Source organism: Brachyistius frenatus, unplaced genomic scaffold, assembly GCF_029030835.1.
Source record: "Brachyistius frenatus isolate BFR_SWC_R1_liver_20210118 unplaced genomic scaffold, ASM2903083v1 Contig_23, whole genome shotgun sequence".
In the NCBI taxonomy this organism is placed as follows: Eukaryota; Metazoa; Chordata; class Actinopteri; family Embiotocidae; genus Brachyistius; species Brachyistius frenatus.
Genome location: NW_027210622.1, coordinates 2,184,280 through 2,203,182, shown reverse-complemented (window position 1 = coordinate 2,203,182; position 18,903 = coordinate 2,184,280). Strand labels below are relative to the sequence as shown.

The 18,903-nt window shown below is 39.9% G+C and overlaps 2 protein-coding genes across 2 annotated transcripts; both read left to right on the top strand.

Annotated features, from left to right (window-relative positions):
• The first annotated feature begins 4,626 nt into the window (after positions 1 to 4,626).
• Positions 4,627 to 8,818, top strand: fdx2 (ferredoxin 2). Its single transcript, XM_069697272.1, has 5 exons — positions 4,627 to 4,816; positions 5,190 to 5,241; positions 6,349 to 6,455; positions 6,534 to 6,621; positions 7,512 to 8,818. The coding sequence occupies exons 1-5, from the start codon at positions 4,630 to 4,632 to the stop codon at positions 7,666 to 7,668; spliced, it is 591 nt and encodes a 196-aa protein (XP_069553373.1). The 5' UTR covers positions 4,627 to 4,629; the 3' UTR covers positions 7,669 to 8,818.
• Positions 8,819 to 16,455: 7,637 nt separating this feature from the next.
• LOC138620158 (forkhead box protein D1-like) lies at positions 16,456 to 18,135 on the top strand. Its single transcript, XM_069697132.1, has one exon. It carries the CDS (start codon positions 16,517 to 16,519, stop codon positions 17,426 to 17,428), a length of 912 nt encoding a protein of 303 aa, XP_069553233.1. The 5' UTR covers positions 16,456 to 16,516; the 3' UTR covers positions 17,429 to 18,135.
• The last annotated feature ends 768 nt before the right edge of the window (positions 18,136 to 18,903 follow it).

The window sequence follows — 18,903 nt, the reverse complement described above, 5'->3', positions numbered from 1 at the left end:
GCTACGAAACATCCCAAGCTAAATATTAATTAATCCTACTAATAAAAAATTCCATGGCTGCACACATCAGTGGACCGCACTCACCGCACTTCATTATGATGATTATGAACATATGCACAGCAGTTTATTTTTTTGTCAGTTCCACACACACTGTCCTGCTGCAGTAAAAAGACAATATTTAGTTTAAGTTAAATCAAATTTAAGCTCCAAGACTGGAGCTTTTTTGTCTAAATGGACCATGAAAATCAAACTTAACTTATGCATCAAAAGCTTTTCCGTACACAGCCTTCTATCTTTTTTTTTTTTTTTTTTTTAATCAAAGAGCTAATTATTATTTACACAGCTGTTAATTTTTTTGTGTGATTTCACCAGGAGCTCCAATGGGCTGCCATGTAACACTATGGAAAGATGTACTGGAAGCAAGAACTTCAAAGGATTTCCCTTCACTTTAAAACTCACTGAAGCACCAAATGTAATGTGTGTTCATTGGCCACAATAATAATAAAAAAAAACCAGCAGATGCACTATTTACTCTTAAATGTTTGCTAAAAGCTACAGTGAACAACAGCAGCAGAGCATTATGCAGCCTTTAAAAAAAAAAAAAACTGCAACAACATATTTTTATTTCAAAGATTTATGTATTTGTTGGGAACGAATGAGCCTGGAGCTGGGTGCCACAGACAGGTTAGGGAAGTCAGAAAGTATCGAGAGATAGACTAAAGCTTTGAATATAATTTTTTTAAATTTTATTTCAAAATAAAGCACATGAATGTCTGATCAAACTCTTCTCATACTGTTCCCCCTCCAAATGTCAACAGTTATAAATCTGTCTACAAACCTTTTACCAACCAAAAAACTATAACAAGAGTGAACCTTTAACGTTCTCTGTATATTTGGATTTGTTGACATGATTTGTCACACCTCTATGACCTCCCAAGCATTTGACCTCTCTCTGCAGCTTTTCTTTATCTGGTGTCAAAGGTCAACAGCCAGTGGTCAGTGCTGTCTATCACGGGCCAGACGGCCGTCACACAGACTGCAGTTTGAAACTGCCAAACTACATCCAGACCTCAAGCTAAAGCAAACATCCCGCTGCTGTGCCGCTGCACAGGTTTTTAGTGTTGTGTGTTAAAAAGGTCATTAATTACAAACAACTCAACACAACCTCAAACTCCGGGGAGACACCTAAAACATTCTCATGTTTACATGTGTGACCAACAGTACATCGAAAGTGTCGGGGAAGCATTAACATCTCCTCGAGTTTGAGTAAGAAGCTATTTTCCCTGCAGCAATGCCAACTCCCAGGCTGCCACTGTGTTTACTCACACGTAGGTTAAGTTTCCCTTTTATCTGGGTGAGAAACAAGAACTCCCTCAGATGAATCATGAAAGGGCATAGGGGCATTTTTATGTATACTTGTTTCTAATGAATTACTCTCACAGGTTTGTGTGAATCATCAAAGAGGGGTTAGTCATGACAATGTAGCTCATATGCAGGTATGAACATGCAAATATACACACACACACAGCGATTTCAAACATTAAAATGAAGATCATGATAAGATTAAATGGAACTCAGTTAATGTAGTTCAGACTTGATCTCTTGTCAATAGGTTGTCATGTTCAGTAGCACGGCAGCTGTTAACTTCCCGGCAGTTTTACTCGAACTAGTTTAACATACAGTTTAAATAGAATTGTCTCTTTGATCCATAAAACCCCAAAACTCCCTTAAATATCCATCTGACAGCCATCTAACTCTGAGCAGACATTTCCTAAAGGAGGGCAGCAAAACACCTGAAATCAAACACCAATGAATCCAATGAAAAGATCAATGCAACATCACTTTTTCAATACTTTCTGACTTACTGAGTCTGGCGCTCAAAGCCACCTATTGCTGAAAACCTAAAAAAAAAAAACCTACTCATTGTAATATGACACCCAATGTTTTGGTACATTATTTACACAGCAGATACTTTCTGGTAAATTTAATGTTATATTTAGTATTTCTGTGGGGCTGGTTAACAATAAGACATATATAATGTCTTCAGCTTTATTATATCAAAGTAGTTGTAGCTTTTTTTTCAAGGTCCTAATAATTACAGTAGGTAAATCCTAAAAGCTTTGTTGTGAGTATTAAAGTTTAACACGTAAAAACAACAGTGGGAGCGCTGATACTGTAGGGACTGTGGAGGGACTGAAAGCACACAAAGGACTGCTGGGAAATGTTGAGTTTTTCCATACTTTATCTGTCCTTGGAAACATAAGCTGTGCACATAAGCAGTGCACTCTCCAGAGATTCAGCAGATCACTATATTATTATGGAAATGTCTATACATGCTGTCGCTGGGTGAGAAACATGGGCTGGAAGAGCATTTGTTAACTGTGTGTGTGCTTTGACTGTCTTAAGAAGTGTATTGTTAAAGTATTTTAGTCTGAGTAGCTTAAGGGAGTATAAGTATGTGTGTGTGTGTGTGTGGGGGGGGGGGGGCGGGGGTGTATGAGTTTCTGCACTGCATAGTCATCAGGGAGCAAAGGGAGCATAGTGTTAAGGAGGCTTCTTAATATCCAAGTCAAGCATGTAACAACCTCCACCCAGCACATGTCTTCACACACTCGCACACGCACACGCACGCACACACACACACGCACGCACACGCACGCACACACACACACACACACACACACACACACACACACACACACACACACACACACACACACACACACACACACACACACACACACCTGCAGGACCTGAGGACAAGAGGGCCCGACAATATACTGACTGCTCTAAATTTACAGACTTCAAAGACACACAGGTAAACTGTCCCTGGACGATAATCCTGTGCAGGTGTGTCTGTGAAAGAAAGTGCACACACACACAGTATAATAGTGTTTCATTATGTGGCTTTAGAGTATATAAAAAGTAATAATCTATATCCCAGCACTTGCTATAAAATAGAAAAGTAGACAGAGTACCCCATTTATTTTTTAATGGCTATCCAGATGGGGGGTTTAGTATACGTCTTAAAACCGACTTTAAGTGTGTGCTGTTCCCCAAAGCCCAGTTCATTATGAAGAAAAGATAAGAAGTGGAACAATAATTATAGTGATATCCCATAGGATGAGCTCATTGGTTGTTATAGGGTCACTTAAACCTATAAATCAAATCACAAGTATCAACACAACGCTCCTCTGCTAAGGGCTATGTTTAATAGCAGCTCTGTTTTTTTTAAGATAACTTCCTCTCCCTCCAGGTGAAAGTCAAGGACAGAGAGAAACAGAGCGCCTGAGCCCTTCACCTGCCTCTGCTCATAACATCACTTCTGTGTCTTCACACACCAGTGGTCTCAGTCGTACAGCATCCGCTGCCAGCCCGCATCAGACTTCTTATTGACACTACAGCATATAAAAACAGGGCAACACATGAGTTTACTGAACTGTTGAATATTACCGGCCAGTGTGGAGCTTTCATTCAATGGGACATTGTGGAAATATTAAATTTTTATTCTACTGAATTATGGGAACAGACCTGCTTCCTTAATCAGAGGCATAACTTGAACAAACTTAGACTAGTCAAAGCTGCGACCGCAATTAAATACAGTTGTTTAACAAACATAGCATATTATGCAGAATGGCCCCTGTCAAACTGTATGAAATGTATTGGTGATACATTGTATATTATTAGATTAATGTTAGTATTTGACGCATTATCATGTAAGCAGGAGTTTCTGATCATGTAGTTGATTATAGTGGAGTGCCTCAAATTTACACTTAAGTGCAGGATGTGGGAATGAGTACTTTCTACCTGTGACATTTTGTTTAAATGCATGGTGAAATAAAACACCTATAGTACCCATAATAACTTACAAATTCTACTTATAGAAATGTCAAATCTCCGCCCTGATGGAAGGACATTAATCTTCCTGTGTAAATGGTGCTGGGAGTTTCATGTATTCCTTTTTTTACCTGTATAGATTTCAATTTATATAGGCAGTCTACTGTGGGTGGCAAATAATTAAAAACATTTATTACTTTTCATGTAAGGCACAGATACAGCTGGTATTTCCATGTTATTCTACATTATATACTTCGACAAAACTGCATGATGGACAGAAATATAGTACTTTATATGCCTCGACATTTATCTGGCAGATTTTCTTATTCTGATAGTACATCCAAAACATGTGATCAGTTTATCCATTGTAATCCATTGTTATCCACTGCATACAGTGTAAAGCAGTTAAATTAGCTCCACCTCAACCAGCTGCAACATTAAAGTGCCTCTTACATGTTCATGCATCCATATTAATGATTACAACACCGATAGGCTTGATTCTGCATAATTAATACTAATATTAATACATATTAAGTAGGCTACGTTTTGTAGCTCAGATTTTTCCTGAAGCTTATTTTTGAACAACTTTCACTTGTACTTTTACTGAATACACGATTTAAATACTTGCACTACTGCAGCCGTTGTGCTGTAAGTTTACAGTATTTGTTTCTTGTGCAAAAGGTGAAGCTGCAGCGCTCTCTGCTGTCAGTACTCTACGTCACAGCAGACACGTCGCCCCGCGTCTGCTCTTTTCCTATTGGCTGCTTTCATCCACGTGACCATAACAGAGCGATGGCGGCCTCCGCTGCAGTCCGTTCCAGCGTGGGGCTGACTTGGAGACTTTCTCGAGCTATACCGGACTGTAGCACATGTCCGCTGTACAAGTCTAACAGCTGTGTGAACAACGTGGCTAATTTACAAAGAGGGGGCTCCTTTGATTGTCACCGGACGATAAATCGACATTTACAGACGAGTATAGGTGAGCGGTGCGGCTTGCTAACACTTTTAGCCCTCATCAGAGGCTGGTTTCTCTCTCACGACTGTTTGTTTACGATGAGTCTGAATAAGTGGCAGAAAGTTATCGTCTTACTGCAAGTTTAAGTCACTGACTTTGTCAGCAAAGTGTGGTTCGCAGGTGGTCCAATGATATCCACAACTATTTCAAAAGTCGGCACAATAACACTTGTGTAACTCCGCTTCAGCATTCCCAGTCAGGATGGTGAAACTTCTGTAACTTCTGTGCAACAAGTCAAATATTCCCGCATCCGGTTCAGTTCGGAGGCGCTGATATCACCTCTTCAAGCACTCATCGTGTTTATGTGCGTGTTTCTTTTCTTTTTTTCCCCCCCAAGGTCTTTACCACAGTGAGGAGGGGAGCTCAAATGCAGAGGAACCAGGGGATGTGTAAGTTTACTCAGGCTTTTATTGTGACGTTATACTGAGCTAACAGCTTTATTGATTTATTATACTTATAATAACGGTTACTACCACAACTACTGTTGTCAAATGCCGAAACGGAATAAGCCGTTGGAGGCTACATTTAGTTGAAACATTAAAACCAAAAATAATGAAATTGTTGCCTAGTCATGATAAACTTGCTTTTTTTTTTTTTTTTTTTTTCCACACTGAGCACGTGTAATCAGCAGATGAATTTACATCTTAAAGGTGGTAGCACTCTAAACAAGCACAGTATGCCTTTGAGAGTACAGAGTTTTGTCGTACAAACTGATGTTTTTTTTGTTTTTTTTTAATAAAACATCTGTGGCTGTTAGGGCTCAGATGGTAGCGTCACATTAACGACACGGCTGCTCAGACGCCTGCTGTCCATACTGAGCTGCAGATACTCCTATATAGAAAATTGATCCATTATCTGAACCCTCTTAAACGTGCACAAGGACACTGGGGGGTGGACCATTTTCCAGTTGACTTTGGGGTGAAGGCATTATACACCCTGGAAAGGTCACCTGTCACCTGCATTCACATTCACACCCACATTGGATTTCAATTCAATCAAATTCAGTTTTATTTAGAGTGTAAAATCACCATGGTACATGGTCCCAATACACTTTACAATCATCAACAAAACAATCACAATACAATTTAGGAAATTGCCAATTAACCTTTTTTAACCTGTATAATTATCACTCTGTCACCTTTTGGTGATACGTAATTATGTAAAATGTATAATTTTGAATATATATATAGATATCTTTACTTTACTTTTTTTTTTAATTTTTTATCAAAACTGATGTCATCAGTACACAGTACTGGTGAGTACTGGCCCAATTCAATCACTTTCATGAACACAAAACATGTCAACTGCCCAAAATTTTTTTTAAGCATTCAAAGGAGAGAATGGTGACATTTGAAAGAAATGAACTCCAATGTGTGTTTATTAATAAAGCTTCCCTCATCTAATCTTCACTGTAATGTTTTGAACGTCATAGACACTAGATATTGTAAAACCTTTTTTGAGTGAGTTTCTCTAAAGGTTTGATGTTTGCTGTTTAGGGTGAATGTGGTGTACATAGATCGGTCTGGCCAGAGGATCCCGGTTAAGGCCAAAGTGGGAGATAATGTGATGTATCTAGCTCACAAGCATGGAATTGACCTGGAAGGTAAGAGTTGACACAGCTGAATTGAAGCAGGCTGTTAAAGTAATTGTTGCTTGACATTTGTATGTGTGCTTCATTCAGGAGCGTGTGAGGCGTCGCTGGCCTGCTCAACATGTCAAGTCTACGTGAGCGCCGCTCATTTTGACAAACTGCCCCAACCTGACGAGAGGTATGTCTGCTACTGACGAGTTGTTCTTCAACCCTCTGAACCCCGAGCAGTTTCTGCGTGTTTTTAACTTCACATTGTGGACTCATTTTTCGACGCACCAGCAGGATCTGCACTTCTCGGGAAACAGCACATGCGTGGCTAGAAGTTGGGAGAACTCAAAACTTTATTTTGTGCAGGGTTAATAGAGTTATAATGTTATAAATCATAAAAGAAGAAAAAGCGTAATTTGAATTTCTTTAATAATTTATTTTACAAAAACTGAAAAAAGATGGAATATATAAATAGAACATTTTTCCAAGTGGCCACAAGTGTTACCAATATTTTCTTTTAAAAAAGGGTTGCGGCTCCATTATACTGTACAAATTGAACTATATCCATTTTTACCAACTCTACAAACCTCTCTGCCCTCCACCGCTCAGTCCTCCAGCCTGCAGTACAGTCAGAAATTCAGCAATATTTACCACGTGACCGTCGTCGTTGGGCTCTAGCTGAATTATACCAGGTTTACTAGTTGCACTGAGGAGTGCAGAATTTTGGTTATTTAAAAAAATCTGGATCGTGCAAACGGTTTCTTTTTGGCTAAATTTAGAATGAAACATTTCGAAACATTAATTTGATTTATTATCTTTATCTGAAGCTCAGATTTGTTTATTTTTCCAGACACATGATTAGTTCAAGGATCTGTCAGAAATTTGAACATGCACCAATCATTTCTATTTTTATCATTTCTGGCTATGATCAATTGTGTAACTTTGGAAAAAAAGAACATGCCTATCACACGCGGGTTGTGGAGTTCAGAGGGTTAATCACAATATTTTGATCCAAACAAATGCGTGTGATAGCGTGAAAAGGAGATCATGTTCAATGTTGACTGATATCTTGGTTCTTAGGGAGGATGACATGCTTGACATGGCGCCCATGCTTCAGGAGAACTCTCGGCTGGGATGTCAGATTATTCTCTCCCCAGAGCTTGAAGGCATCGAACTCACATTGCCCAAAGTCACCAGGAACTTCTACGTGGACGGCCATGTTCCCAAACCTCACTGAGAAAAGGAACAGATGACGAAGAGGGGGATTGGAGAAAAAAAAAAGAGTGTGTCGCTGTGCGCTAGACACCATGTGTGCTGGTTGAGTGAGGGGACGACCATGAAGAGATGCAGGGATACAGTAGTAAAGTCCATAGCAACTCCCACGACGTCTTGCCAACTGACAAATTACAGTTACATACAGTTCACCAATGAAAGGACAGGCCTGCTGATGACATCAGGCAGTGAGACACTACAGGGGTCTCACTGGAGGGGATCTTAATGGTTACCTGCAAAAAAAAAAAAAAAAAAAAGCTTGTGCTGGTGTAACCGGGCATGTATTTTTTTTATGTGGCGCATTCTCAGGCCAGCTTCAAGACAACATTCAATCTCACAAACATTTTAAGATTCACTGCAGAACAGATTTATAACAAAGTCAGTCTTCGTTCTGTTGAATGGAACATTCCTTGTTACAGCTCGTATACGCACAAGTATCACAAGAGGTTGTTAATCATTTTTGCCAGTCTTTCATTCTCACCTTGATTCACTTGTCAGATATTTTATGAATAGTGTTTACTTTTTTATGTACCATGTTCATTTGTAGATGTCCTGGTCTGTGAATATGTACCCACTGATTATATTTAGCCAGAAACCTGACAGAAGAGCCATATACGTGTATCTGCCTGAAGTTTAATGGATTAACCAAACAAATCAGAATTTAGACAGTTTAGGGTATTTTCACTCAAAACATTTCAAAGTATTCAGGTGCGTAGTGTTTCAGATGAAGAATGCATTTTAAAGCGCTGCCCTTCAGTGGAGAGGGATTAGGGCTTGATTAGGTGATCTGGTTCAGCCGTGCTTGGATTCAGAGCAGGATGTTACCATAGAACAAGTTGACCACACCTACAGCTTTACTCAAGTCTGCTGTACTTGTCCTACTTAACGCACAAATGTAATGGAATTGTGTATCTTAAGTCTGAATAATTACAAATATTTAAACTTGTGCAATAAAATCCACTTTAAAAAAAAAAAAAGAAGGTATTTTTCAACATCTATTTGCCAGCAATCTTTAACACTTACAATAAGGACTGAAAGGGGACACGATTTCAAGTTGTCGTTACACAAATTAAAACCAGTGCTAGTTTACTGCATCATTAGCAGGCAGCTATTTTTTTTTTAAAAAACAAAAAAAACATTGACGGTTTGCATGCACACACATATGTGCTGTCGCCAAAAGTTCTGTGCTGCGGCGGCTACCGAGTGAAACTTGAGGTTAGGGTGGGCAGCACTTTTATGTCCCAGCAAGTGTGTAATCTAGAAAACCAAAAACACCTGCGCGACTCCCCCCCTGGTCCAAAACCTCATCCAGTCACAGCAAACAGCTCCGTCGGTTTGAGGCGACACACTTCATGTTTGATGACCCACTTGTAGATCCAAGGCGGGCATCATCTTTAACACCCAGTACGCAGATTGGATGGTCTGCACACCTTTATCCAGACTTTGATCACGAAGACAAAGAGGCCATGACGGGTCAAAAAACAAAGAGACCCATGATGCAGAGACATGAATACAAGGCCAACCCTCAGGGTGAGTGTTTTACGATCACATGTAACTGATCAAAGCTTACTGAGCTGTGGATCATCTGCTGATAATGATGCGGATTGCCTTCCATACTGAATTCATATATTTAATCAAATAAAGTGCGAACATGTATGCCAGGTTGCGTGTGCTGTCAAATTCACCATTGCCAATTTAAAAACATCCAGGCCTCAGGATCGGTCACGGCCTGCCGACGCAAAACGCGAGAGCTATTTAACGTGTCAGAAACGAAGCGCATTTTCAGTGAACTTCAGTTCCGAACTCACTGAAATGAAAACATTAATTGCATTTAATACAACATCGATACGACACGCGTCCGCGCTCGCGACGGTCACGAGACAACCGCGAAAATCGAGGAGATTGTAGAACGCGGAGAGCGCTACATTTATGTTCTCCAGTCTGGTCATAGAACACATTTAAACTGTCGACGTTCCTCCCGGTGAGCGAAGAGAACAACGTGCGTTTTCTTTTTTTCTTTTTTTTTTGAAACTTTCTGTTGTCTTTATTTGACCAGAAACGAGTGTTTTCAGTCACAACTGCTGTCCACAGTTTGGAAACAATAACAAACTTAGCACTAGCTTTATTTGCCGTCACCGCTTCATTTGCGTCATCTTATTGAGCTAAATTGTAAGATATAATTATATAACTTTATTGCATAGCGTTTGAATGGTTCAATACTATATTAACTTATGCCAATGTTTGAAATCACATTTAGCCTTTAGAATAGTAGTTTCAATTTTGTTTTGCTTGTGGCCTCTTCACATTTAGGTTTTCCACTTTTCTCACAGGCTGCATGTCTTTATTCAGGTAGTATGTTAAGTTGAGAGTAGTTCTACATGTTGTGGCCTAAAGGTCTGAAATTGTGAAAGACTAGAGGAAAGTCTGATTTAAAAAAAAAATTTAAAAACAAAAAGCATAATTTTGTGAAGCAATTTTCTTCTTTTTTTTTGCCTTATTAACCAGCAATTCCTCTTGTATCAGTGTTGATCCCGGGTTAGGAACCGCTGATCTAAAAGTTATTTTTGCTTGTTCATGATGCAGACACTGCCACGGCATGAGCACAGGACCACGAACACAAGCTGCCTTCTTCCGGGGAAACCAGAGCAAAGTGGAACATGATGCCTCCCATTCTGCACTCTGCTACCTTTTCCAAGAGGTTTCCAAGTTAGCATCCCCTTATCAAAACGGTTTCCCGGACACACATCCACCCTCCAAACGGCTCAATGACACATCTAGGAATAATGCCGTAGAAGGTAAAAAGGATTCCCATTCATTTCAAACCGCTACTACTTCCTACCAGCACAGTTTGTCTTGTATGTTGCCGTATGATCAGGTGAGAAAGGTGAAGGAGGAAAGTCACGGCAGCGAGGTCACAACTTTGGTTGAGCCACCTTATGAATGCAACAGCCCCTGGAAAGTGCTGAGTCTAATCAACCTGCACTGTGAAAGGCTGCTTCATCGAAGAGATAAAGAGGAGATGGACCCAAGTTCAGCATCATCCACCACAAAAACAGGCAATTCAACAGCCAAGTGGTCGACTGCTGAGCCAGATCTCACTTTAAGGCCACCTCTTCTTTTCTGTGGGAGAAAGGAAATCACGGCCTCTGTCGGTCCTACGGATGATGTGATGGGGAACGGCACAAGAGATGGTTTTAAACTGCGGTGCTGTGTGAAAGACTCTGAGGTGGGCTGTAGAGTTCAATTTCAGACTGCTGTGAAAACTGACATCATCGGGCCAGAGTTGCTGGAGGACAATGCAAAAGCATCGTTGCAACCTCAGCACAGGTACAAAATGGATGTCAAGTTAAGTGTCAACAGACAATTGGAGTGGGGCCAAGAGCTTAAGAAGGCTTGTTCCTCTACTCAACAGGATATTTTGGATGTATGCTTCTCTGGAAATGCTTTGTCGCAAACACACACCCCCAAAGCATGTCCTAATACCCAGCTGACTTTTAATTCAAATAACAAGGCTTATTCAGCTCTGTCAAAGCCAGCACTAACACTAGACCACAATGCAAACCTTACTTTGCCTACAGAGACCCTATGTGACACACCATTGCCCGCTGTGAGCTCAGCCCTGCCTTCCTCACAATCGGCATCGCTCATATTTAGCACTTCGGAGAACGGTCACTCACTCTCAAAACAAGATGACAAAATCACAGCCTCTAAACCAGAATGTGCACATGCCCCCACAGAAGAAAACTCTCCTCCAGTTTCCCAGCTGAAACCCTCAGGTTGTAATGTGTCTTCTACAACACCAAAATCAGAATTTTGGACAGTGCAAAAAGCCGAAATTGGTCTCCCTTCTAGCCACCAGTGGAAAACCAAGACTCCAAGAAAGCAACCTCACCCCTGTCGTAGTGCCGACATCCAAGACCCAGACTTCCAGGGAGTGACGTTCAGGATGGACACAGAGCTGGACGACAGTCGGAAACAGTGTCGGCTCCTCATAACTTCAAAGTACAGGTATAGATGGCTTCATGACTTTTTTGCATTGGAATTTATAAAATATAGATGTAAACTTCAGTTATTGTTGTCTGTTGCATATGAACCTATCACAGCAATGAGCTCTGCAAGAGTGTTAGAAAACCGAGGCTGAGGACACGGACATCGCAGAAATCACATAAAACTAGCAGCTCCGAGGAGGAGAATGACCTGACAGCTAATGCTTTAAGTGAGTAACACTTTAGTACCTGCATTGTTCAATAAAGCTGATCAGTTTACGTTCACATTTTTACACGATCTCTAAACAGAATTGCAGAGGCTGCAACTTTAACTGTACCTAATTTAATATCAGGCCACGTCAAGTTTTTTTTTAATTAATTTATTATAGCTCTCAAATTTAATAATCTAAAAAGTTTAATGCACAGATTACCTATAAATGATACCATGTCTTTAACACTTTAATATGAAAGCATCTGCAGCCTTACCAATGCAGCTGAAATGATTTGTGTTTCAAATGCCCATTTCCTCCGCTAGAGGTCGCTACTACATCAAAACACCTCACCCAACAGTTTTTAGTCAGGACAGGTGGTTGTGTTTGATGAGTATTTAGGGAGACTGCTGTGTAAATATCCTAATACCATAGAGGGTATAAACCTAGCTTCAGTTGATTTGCATTTATTGAATTTATTATTTTTGGTAACTTTTGTTATTAAAGTAGTACAGACAAAAGGGGGGTGAAAAGAAAAGTAATACAGATGTACAGCCAATCCTTTGAGTTATTATTGGGGTTTTTTTCCCGCACACATTTACATGACCAACCTTTCATAATTTGACATTTTCATGTCAAAACAAAACACAAATCTGTTTGCATGTTCATCATTCAGAGACCAGAGAGCTAAGACTTGTCATTTGTGACACTACCTATATATACAACCTTGTTCTCTTCTGTTGGTTATTAACAGGAAAATACAACCAAAGTTTTACTGCGACTGTCAACTTGAAAAAATCAGTAGTCTCCATAAAAATCTGTATTTGTAAATATTTTGCCACTTTAACTTTAAATACCTTTCCTTTTACTCAATTGTTGGTATTGTAAATTATTTATTTAGATTTTGAATCGTAGAATGACGTCAAAACTCTTTCAATCATAGTGATAGTCGCAGTGACCTCATTGCTGAATTGTAATATTAATTTCCGGAAAACATATGACAAAATCACAAGTACTTCCTTTATTTAATTAGAAACTGGTGTGTGACAAAATTTTTATTTTTTTATTTAGCACACTTAATTAGAAATTACTATAACACACATTTAATGTTTCATGTCCTTTTCTCAAGAGGATAAAGTGTGTGCATCATGCTGCACCAAGAAGACCCCTATGTGGCGAGATGCAGAGGATGGGACTCCACTCTGTAATGCCTGTGGGATCAGGTAATAACCCTTTCGACACAGTCTGATATTCCATATTCCCTTTTCCTCTGAGACTAATAATGATTGTTTTGTAGAAAGTGTACATTATTATCAAAACTTCCACCAAAATGTCAAATCTCTAACATGAAAAATGACACTGCATATATTTGATCTAGACATTGTATAATTTGTATAACTCAAACTGCTGAAGACTCATGATTTTAAAATAAAAATGTATATAGTTTTATACAGAAGGATGATTTTAGGTTTAGTCCCCCATCACCCAAATTAAACTCATATTAGTTAGGGATCTTTTAATGGACAAAATAAATAAGAGGAATGATTACAGCTAGTAAAACGTGTTTCCTTCTTAGTGTAGGCACCTTACTATTGTTTTGACATCGGTTTTTTTAGGAATACCACAAACATAATAATGCTGCTGCTGGCACATAAAAAAAAAGGGGGGGGGGGGGGTTTGCTTTGTGGAAAAGTGAAATTCACAAACCTTGTACTTACCCACAATTTTCCCAGTTGGACATTTTTAATTAATTGCTCACATAAATTAGCCTTTGACTTCGTGTGATGCGTCTGAATCTTTGAGCATGATAGTATGAATAACTCTGTTAGTGCTAATTGGCTTACCTTTTCACTTTCATAATGTCCTCTGAAAAGAGAAATAATCAAATCAGTGTTGCAGTTATTCTACATTGGCAATTCTAAACTGCAACATTTCAAATCTAAATGTTGTAACTAAATACTATTTAGGGAATTTGAAAAGAAAAAAAAAAACTGCTTTCATCAGGACACCTGAACATTAGATAGAAAGGAATTCAACCACCGCTTTATTTTTTTGTTTGACTTTTAAAGGTATAAGAAGTACCGAGTACGCTGTGTCAACTGCTGGCATATCCCAAGGAAAGAGGGCAACTCCATCTCATGCTGCCTCAAGTGTGGAAACTTTGTGAGGCTGACCTCAGCTCAGCGGAAACGCACCTCCTAGGGAACATACGCAGAGGTTTTTATTTCCACATGTGACAGAGCTCTGCACACATGCACACAACAGTTCAAGACAATACTCCCTTCTCCTGTAGTTCTTAGAGTTTTATACTTCACTGCAGATGTGATTGTGAAAATGGAGAACGACATTCACAGCTCACTTGACTCAAGGTATTTAAACTGGTTTCACTGCTCCAGTGTTGTACCTCCGACAACAGCACCCATTCCCTTCATCTCAATGGCTGCTTTCCAGGAGCTGTATACATCAAGGAATAACGAGTAAAAAAAAGATTTTTTTTTTTTTTTTTTTTTTTTTTTACAAAACCCTCTGAAATTCTGAAACTTAAGGCTTAAAACTGGAGGACAGCGTCTGAAAATGACCTCTGCTTCAGTCTTTTCTGCACTGGCCCCGTTAGTGCTCCCTACTCAGTATGTTGCATGTGTGACGCAGCTTATACAGTTTGTTTCTCCTCCATCTGCACAGAGACTGGGGAATACAGACGAAGCACAGACTGTTTGTGGCGGAGCTGAGCATCACTTGGGGCGAATAAATGGGATACCGAAGGGGGGTACTGTCAGGAGTAGACGTGCTCAGCGGGAAGTTGAGTCTGCTTTCATCGATCGTTGACGTTTCATCTGAATAGCTGCATAGCTGCAGCGTTGTTCGGTTGACGGCTGAAGTAAAACGTTGTTTCTGTGCAGGTACTGAGCTCCATACCGTGTTCAAAGTTATTAACTGCAAAAAAAAAAAATACAAAAAAAAATGTACGGCTCCTGACCCTGGCAGAAAAGACTCTTAAGTTCAATAGATATACATTTAGTTGCTCAAGTTAAATGAAGTTATTTATTATGTTGTCTTTGTCTCTATATGTTGTTTGTATTTTAGGGATTTCTTTCCTTTCTTGCTGTTTATTTGGCTTGTTATTTTTGGGCAGTATTATTATTTTCCCGGTTAAGCTGGCGCACAGATTTTTCTTTGCACTGCTGCTTTCTGTGAGGGAAAAAAAAACAAAACAAAGACTTTTGAGTGAGTTTGCACGGGGTTTTGTTCTGTATTAAATTCCGCAAGAAACGTCTGATGTTTCCTGGTTCTTTCACGTGTATCTAAGTAAGGCCTACAACTGGCCCCCCCACTAGAAATGTCATGATTAGAAATTGATATAACAGTTTCAAAAGGGTACGCGTCACATTAAACTACAGTGAGGGAAGATATTTTCAGTAATGAGGCTTCCCACAGTTTCCTCAGCCCACCATGCGCTTCAGGCCTGTTTGCCAAGTGGGTGGCCTCACACGGATTGATACAGTGCAGCTATTATTTCAATATGGATTACGTCTTCTTGAGAGTGGCCTCTCTCACCGTGTGCCAAACCATCCAGCAATAAGGAATACCGAAGGAAATGAGCGCCGTGGAAGCCAAGCACATAAAAGATAGAAACAAGCCTGATAAAATACATGTGCTTTACGTTCCAAAACAGTCTCACCTGCTGCGGTCATTTAAACATCAAGTGTAAACATGAACAGTCATGGAAAGTAACTGAACACCGACTTTACACGAGTACTGTGCTTTGATTGGTACTTCCTTTACTTCGAGTATCGTCATGCTAGCCTACTTTATACTTCTACTACAATACAGTTCAAAGGCAAACAATGGACATTTTACTCAACTACGTGTTTAACAACTACAGCTTTATTGCTTTGTTTTCTTTCATGTGAAACACGTGTCAATTAATTGCTCTAGAATAAACCATCCACAAGTTGATGAAATGATTAAAAATGACCCCACTTTGACAAATATTCCTCTTTAAAGGCTGCTTGTGAGTTCAAGCAGGAGTAAGTCTGGAGACAATTTTATTTGTTAAGATGCCGACGGCGTAATGTGCTTTTATTTTGCATCTCTACTTCAGTTATAGACAGTCTGAATACTTCTTCCACCAAATATAATCAATTCTCGAATACTTGGGCTGGTAAACTATGCCAACATTTAATTGGTAAGTGAAATACAACATAATTATAAAAGTGGCATTTGAAAGGCACGAGATACTAAAGACAAGTAGGCCTATGTCCTTAGGAAAGAAGAGAATGAAAATATAGGCCTACTCGCAGCCTATAAACAGGATAGTTATCCCTATATCTTTATTACCCAGTTAATTTAGTATCTTAGGTAATGTGAAGTTTTTTCAGCGCTCATCGCTTCAGGTTTGTATCTGCTGCTCTGTTGATGAAGGCAGACTGTTTGGAGGAGGAGGAGGAGGAGGAGGAAGTTTGGAGTGGGAGGCTAAAAAGTCAAAGAAGCAGTCAGATGCGAAACTTTTTTTTTTTTTTTTTTGTGAATGAAAAGAAATAAGGGGGTCCTGCTTTTCTGTCCAGTCAGGCTTTGATCTCGCCTGTTGGGGCCGCCGTCCCAGCGGACACTCCGGATCATGACCTTGGACAGCAAGCCCATGGATGAGACGGATATTGACGTGGAGGGTCAGACGGACTGTGGCGAGGACGTGAAGAACACGGATCTTTCAGTGTTTAAGGCCGATGCAGACTTGGAGCAAAGCGCTTCATCCTTCGCTCCCGAAGTGCGGGACGACGGGGACTTTGTAGTCCGGCTGCCCGACGGTCCGGGCAGGAGAACCGCCTCAGTTAAGCCTCCGTACTCCTACATCGCTCTCATCACCATGGCCATCCTCCAGAGCCCGAAAAAGCGACTCACCCTCAGTGAGATATGTGACTTTATCAGCCAGCGCTTCACGTATTATCGGGAGAAGTTCCCTGCGTGGCAAAACTCTATCCGTCACAACTTGTCTTTAAATGACTGCTTTGTCAAAATGCCCCGGGAGCCTGGAAATCCGGGCAAGGGCAATTACTGGACCCTGGATCCGATGTCGGCGGACATGTTTGAAAACGGGAGCTTTCTTCGTCGGAGGAAACGTTTCAAGAGGCAACATTTCTTTTTGGGAAACTTAAAGGAATCCAGGGCGCAGGAGCGCATGATGCCCGTGTTTCCTCTCCTCGGAGCGCACAGGACGGCTTCTTCTCTCCAAAGTCCAGATTTGTATCGCGATCTCGGCATAGGAAGTTGTCTGGGGTCCCATGTTAGCCCCAGCATCCCACCTGTCAGCAGCATCATACCTGCGCTGTCCTCTCTCCTCTCCAAGAATTTCCCTTCCTGTCAAACATTTGAACATTTTGACCCGGGGCGCCGCGCCGCTGTCCCGCCTTTGGCTCCAAACCCCCCGTTTATGCGTCCTGTCTCACTCCACGGAATGATACAAACCTTCCCTATTTCTCAGATGCCCATTATCTCCACCGGGATCATGAAAGTTTCGTCTAATTTAATTTAATCTCTGCTCGACCGTCTTGAACTCCCTGAGAGCTGAGAGCTCTTTTTCGTCTCTGCCTCAGACAAAAAAAAAAAAAAAAAAAATCACGGTACGGTGTGTGAAGATGTCCTTTACAGTGGCCGAGAAGCAAATGAGTAAATGTTTTCTAACAAATGATATTTTACTTATTTTTGAGTCCTGTTTGGAATAAAAAGTGATCGATTTAAATTTCGTGTCTGTGCAGTTTGAATTAAACGTCACAAAGGCCTACATTTTCAAATAATTATTTTTAGATTCCTCTTTTATCGACAAGACTGTCTTGCTTTAAATATTGTTTTGACATTTTTAATAAAATTTCATACAGGAATTAATGAAAGGATTCGGGCAAATTCAGCAGGGTGAAAAGATGAAAAACAAAATCACAAAAATATACATTTATTGATTTAATGTATTCAATAGTATTAAACTAATTTGGCAAAACTAATAAAGACAATGCTAGCCTACTAAAAATAATAACAGTATTGTATGGTAAATAGAGGCTGTTCTATTTTTTTTTTAATAGGAGACTAAAGAAAAGGGTCTAAAAAGTATAAAAGAAAAGTTTTATGCTACCTGAAATTACTAAACAATATTTTTCAGGCATGCACTAACAAATAAGCATACAGCTCTTAGTTAGATGTTCAATTTCTCTTATAGACTCACCATTGCCCAAACAATTCTGCATGTGACTGGCTTGAAACGGAAATTAAAATTGATAAAATATGACCTCTTTGCTGCGTTTATTTTATTTGTCTGTAGATTATCTTTATTATGCATTTATAGGTGTCTGAGCATGAGGACCTTCTCTCTCTCTCTCCCTGCCTTATTGTTTGCACATTAGTGTGTGTGTGTGTGTGTGTGTGTGTGTGTGTGTGTGTGTGTGTGTGTGTGTGTGTGTGTGTGTGTGTGTGTGTGTGTGTGTGTGTGTGTGTGTGTGATATTTGAAAGGGGGCCTGCTTTAGTGCAAACAGGTCTTCATATTACAACACACTGGTCTTGTCAGCCTCTGCAGTCTAAATGACTGTAACAGTGTTTCTTCTGTACTGTCAGTATGAAAATCAAATACACGTTGTGACCTGGCATTTTTACAAGTTAAAACTGTACTGCTGGCTTTAACTGGCTGTTCTTGGTATTGTTTGTTTTTGTGTTTTGTGCAAAGCTGTAGGTCTACAGTTTTATTTGCGTTAAAGGTCAAGTGGTCCTCATGCAAAATGGCTCTTTTTAAGAGCGATACCTAAAAGTATACAAACCTTTTAAAGCTGTTGCTTCAAATGAAGTTAATCTTTTACCTCATGGAATGGAGTAAAAAATGTTTTCACAATTTATTAACAGGAACATTTTTCATATGTTTGTGTATAGGTGACAAAGTGCATAAAGAAGTGACATCATGGGTAAATGAGAGATTAGAATAAATCTGCTTTAGGTGCTTTACAGAGTATCATTCTACCAAGTTTATT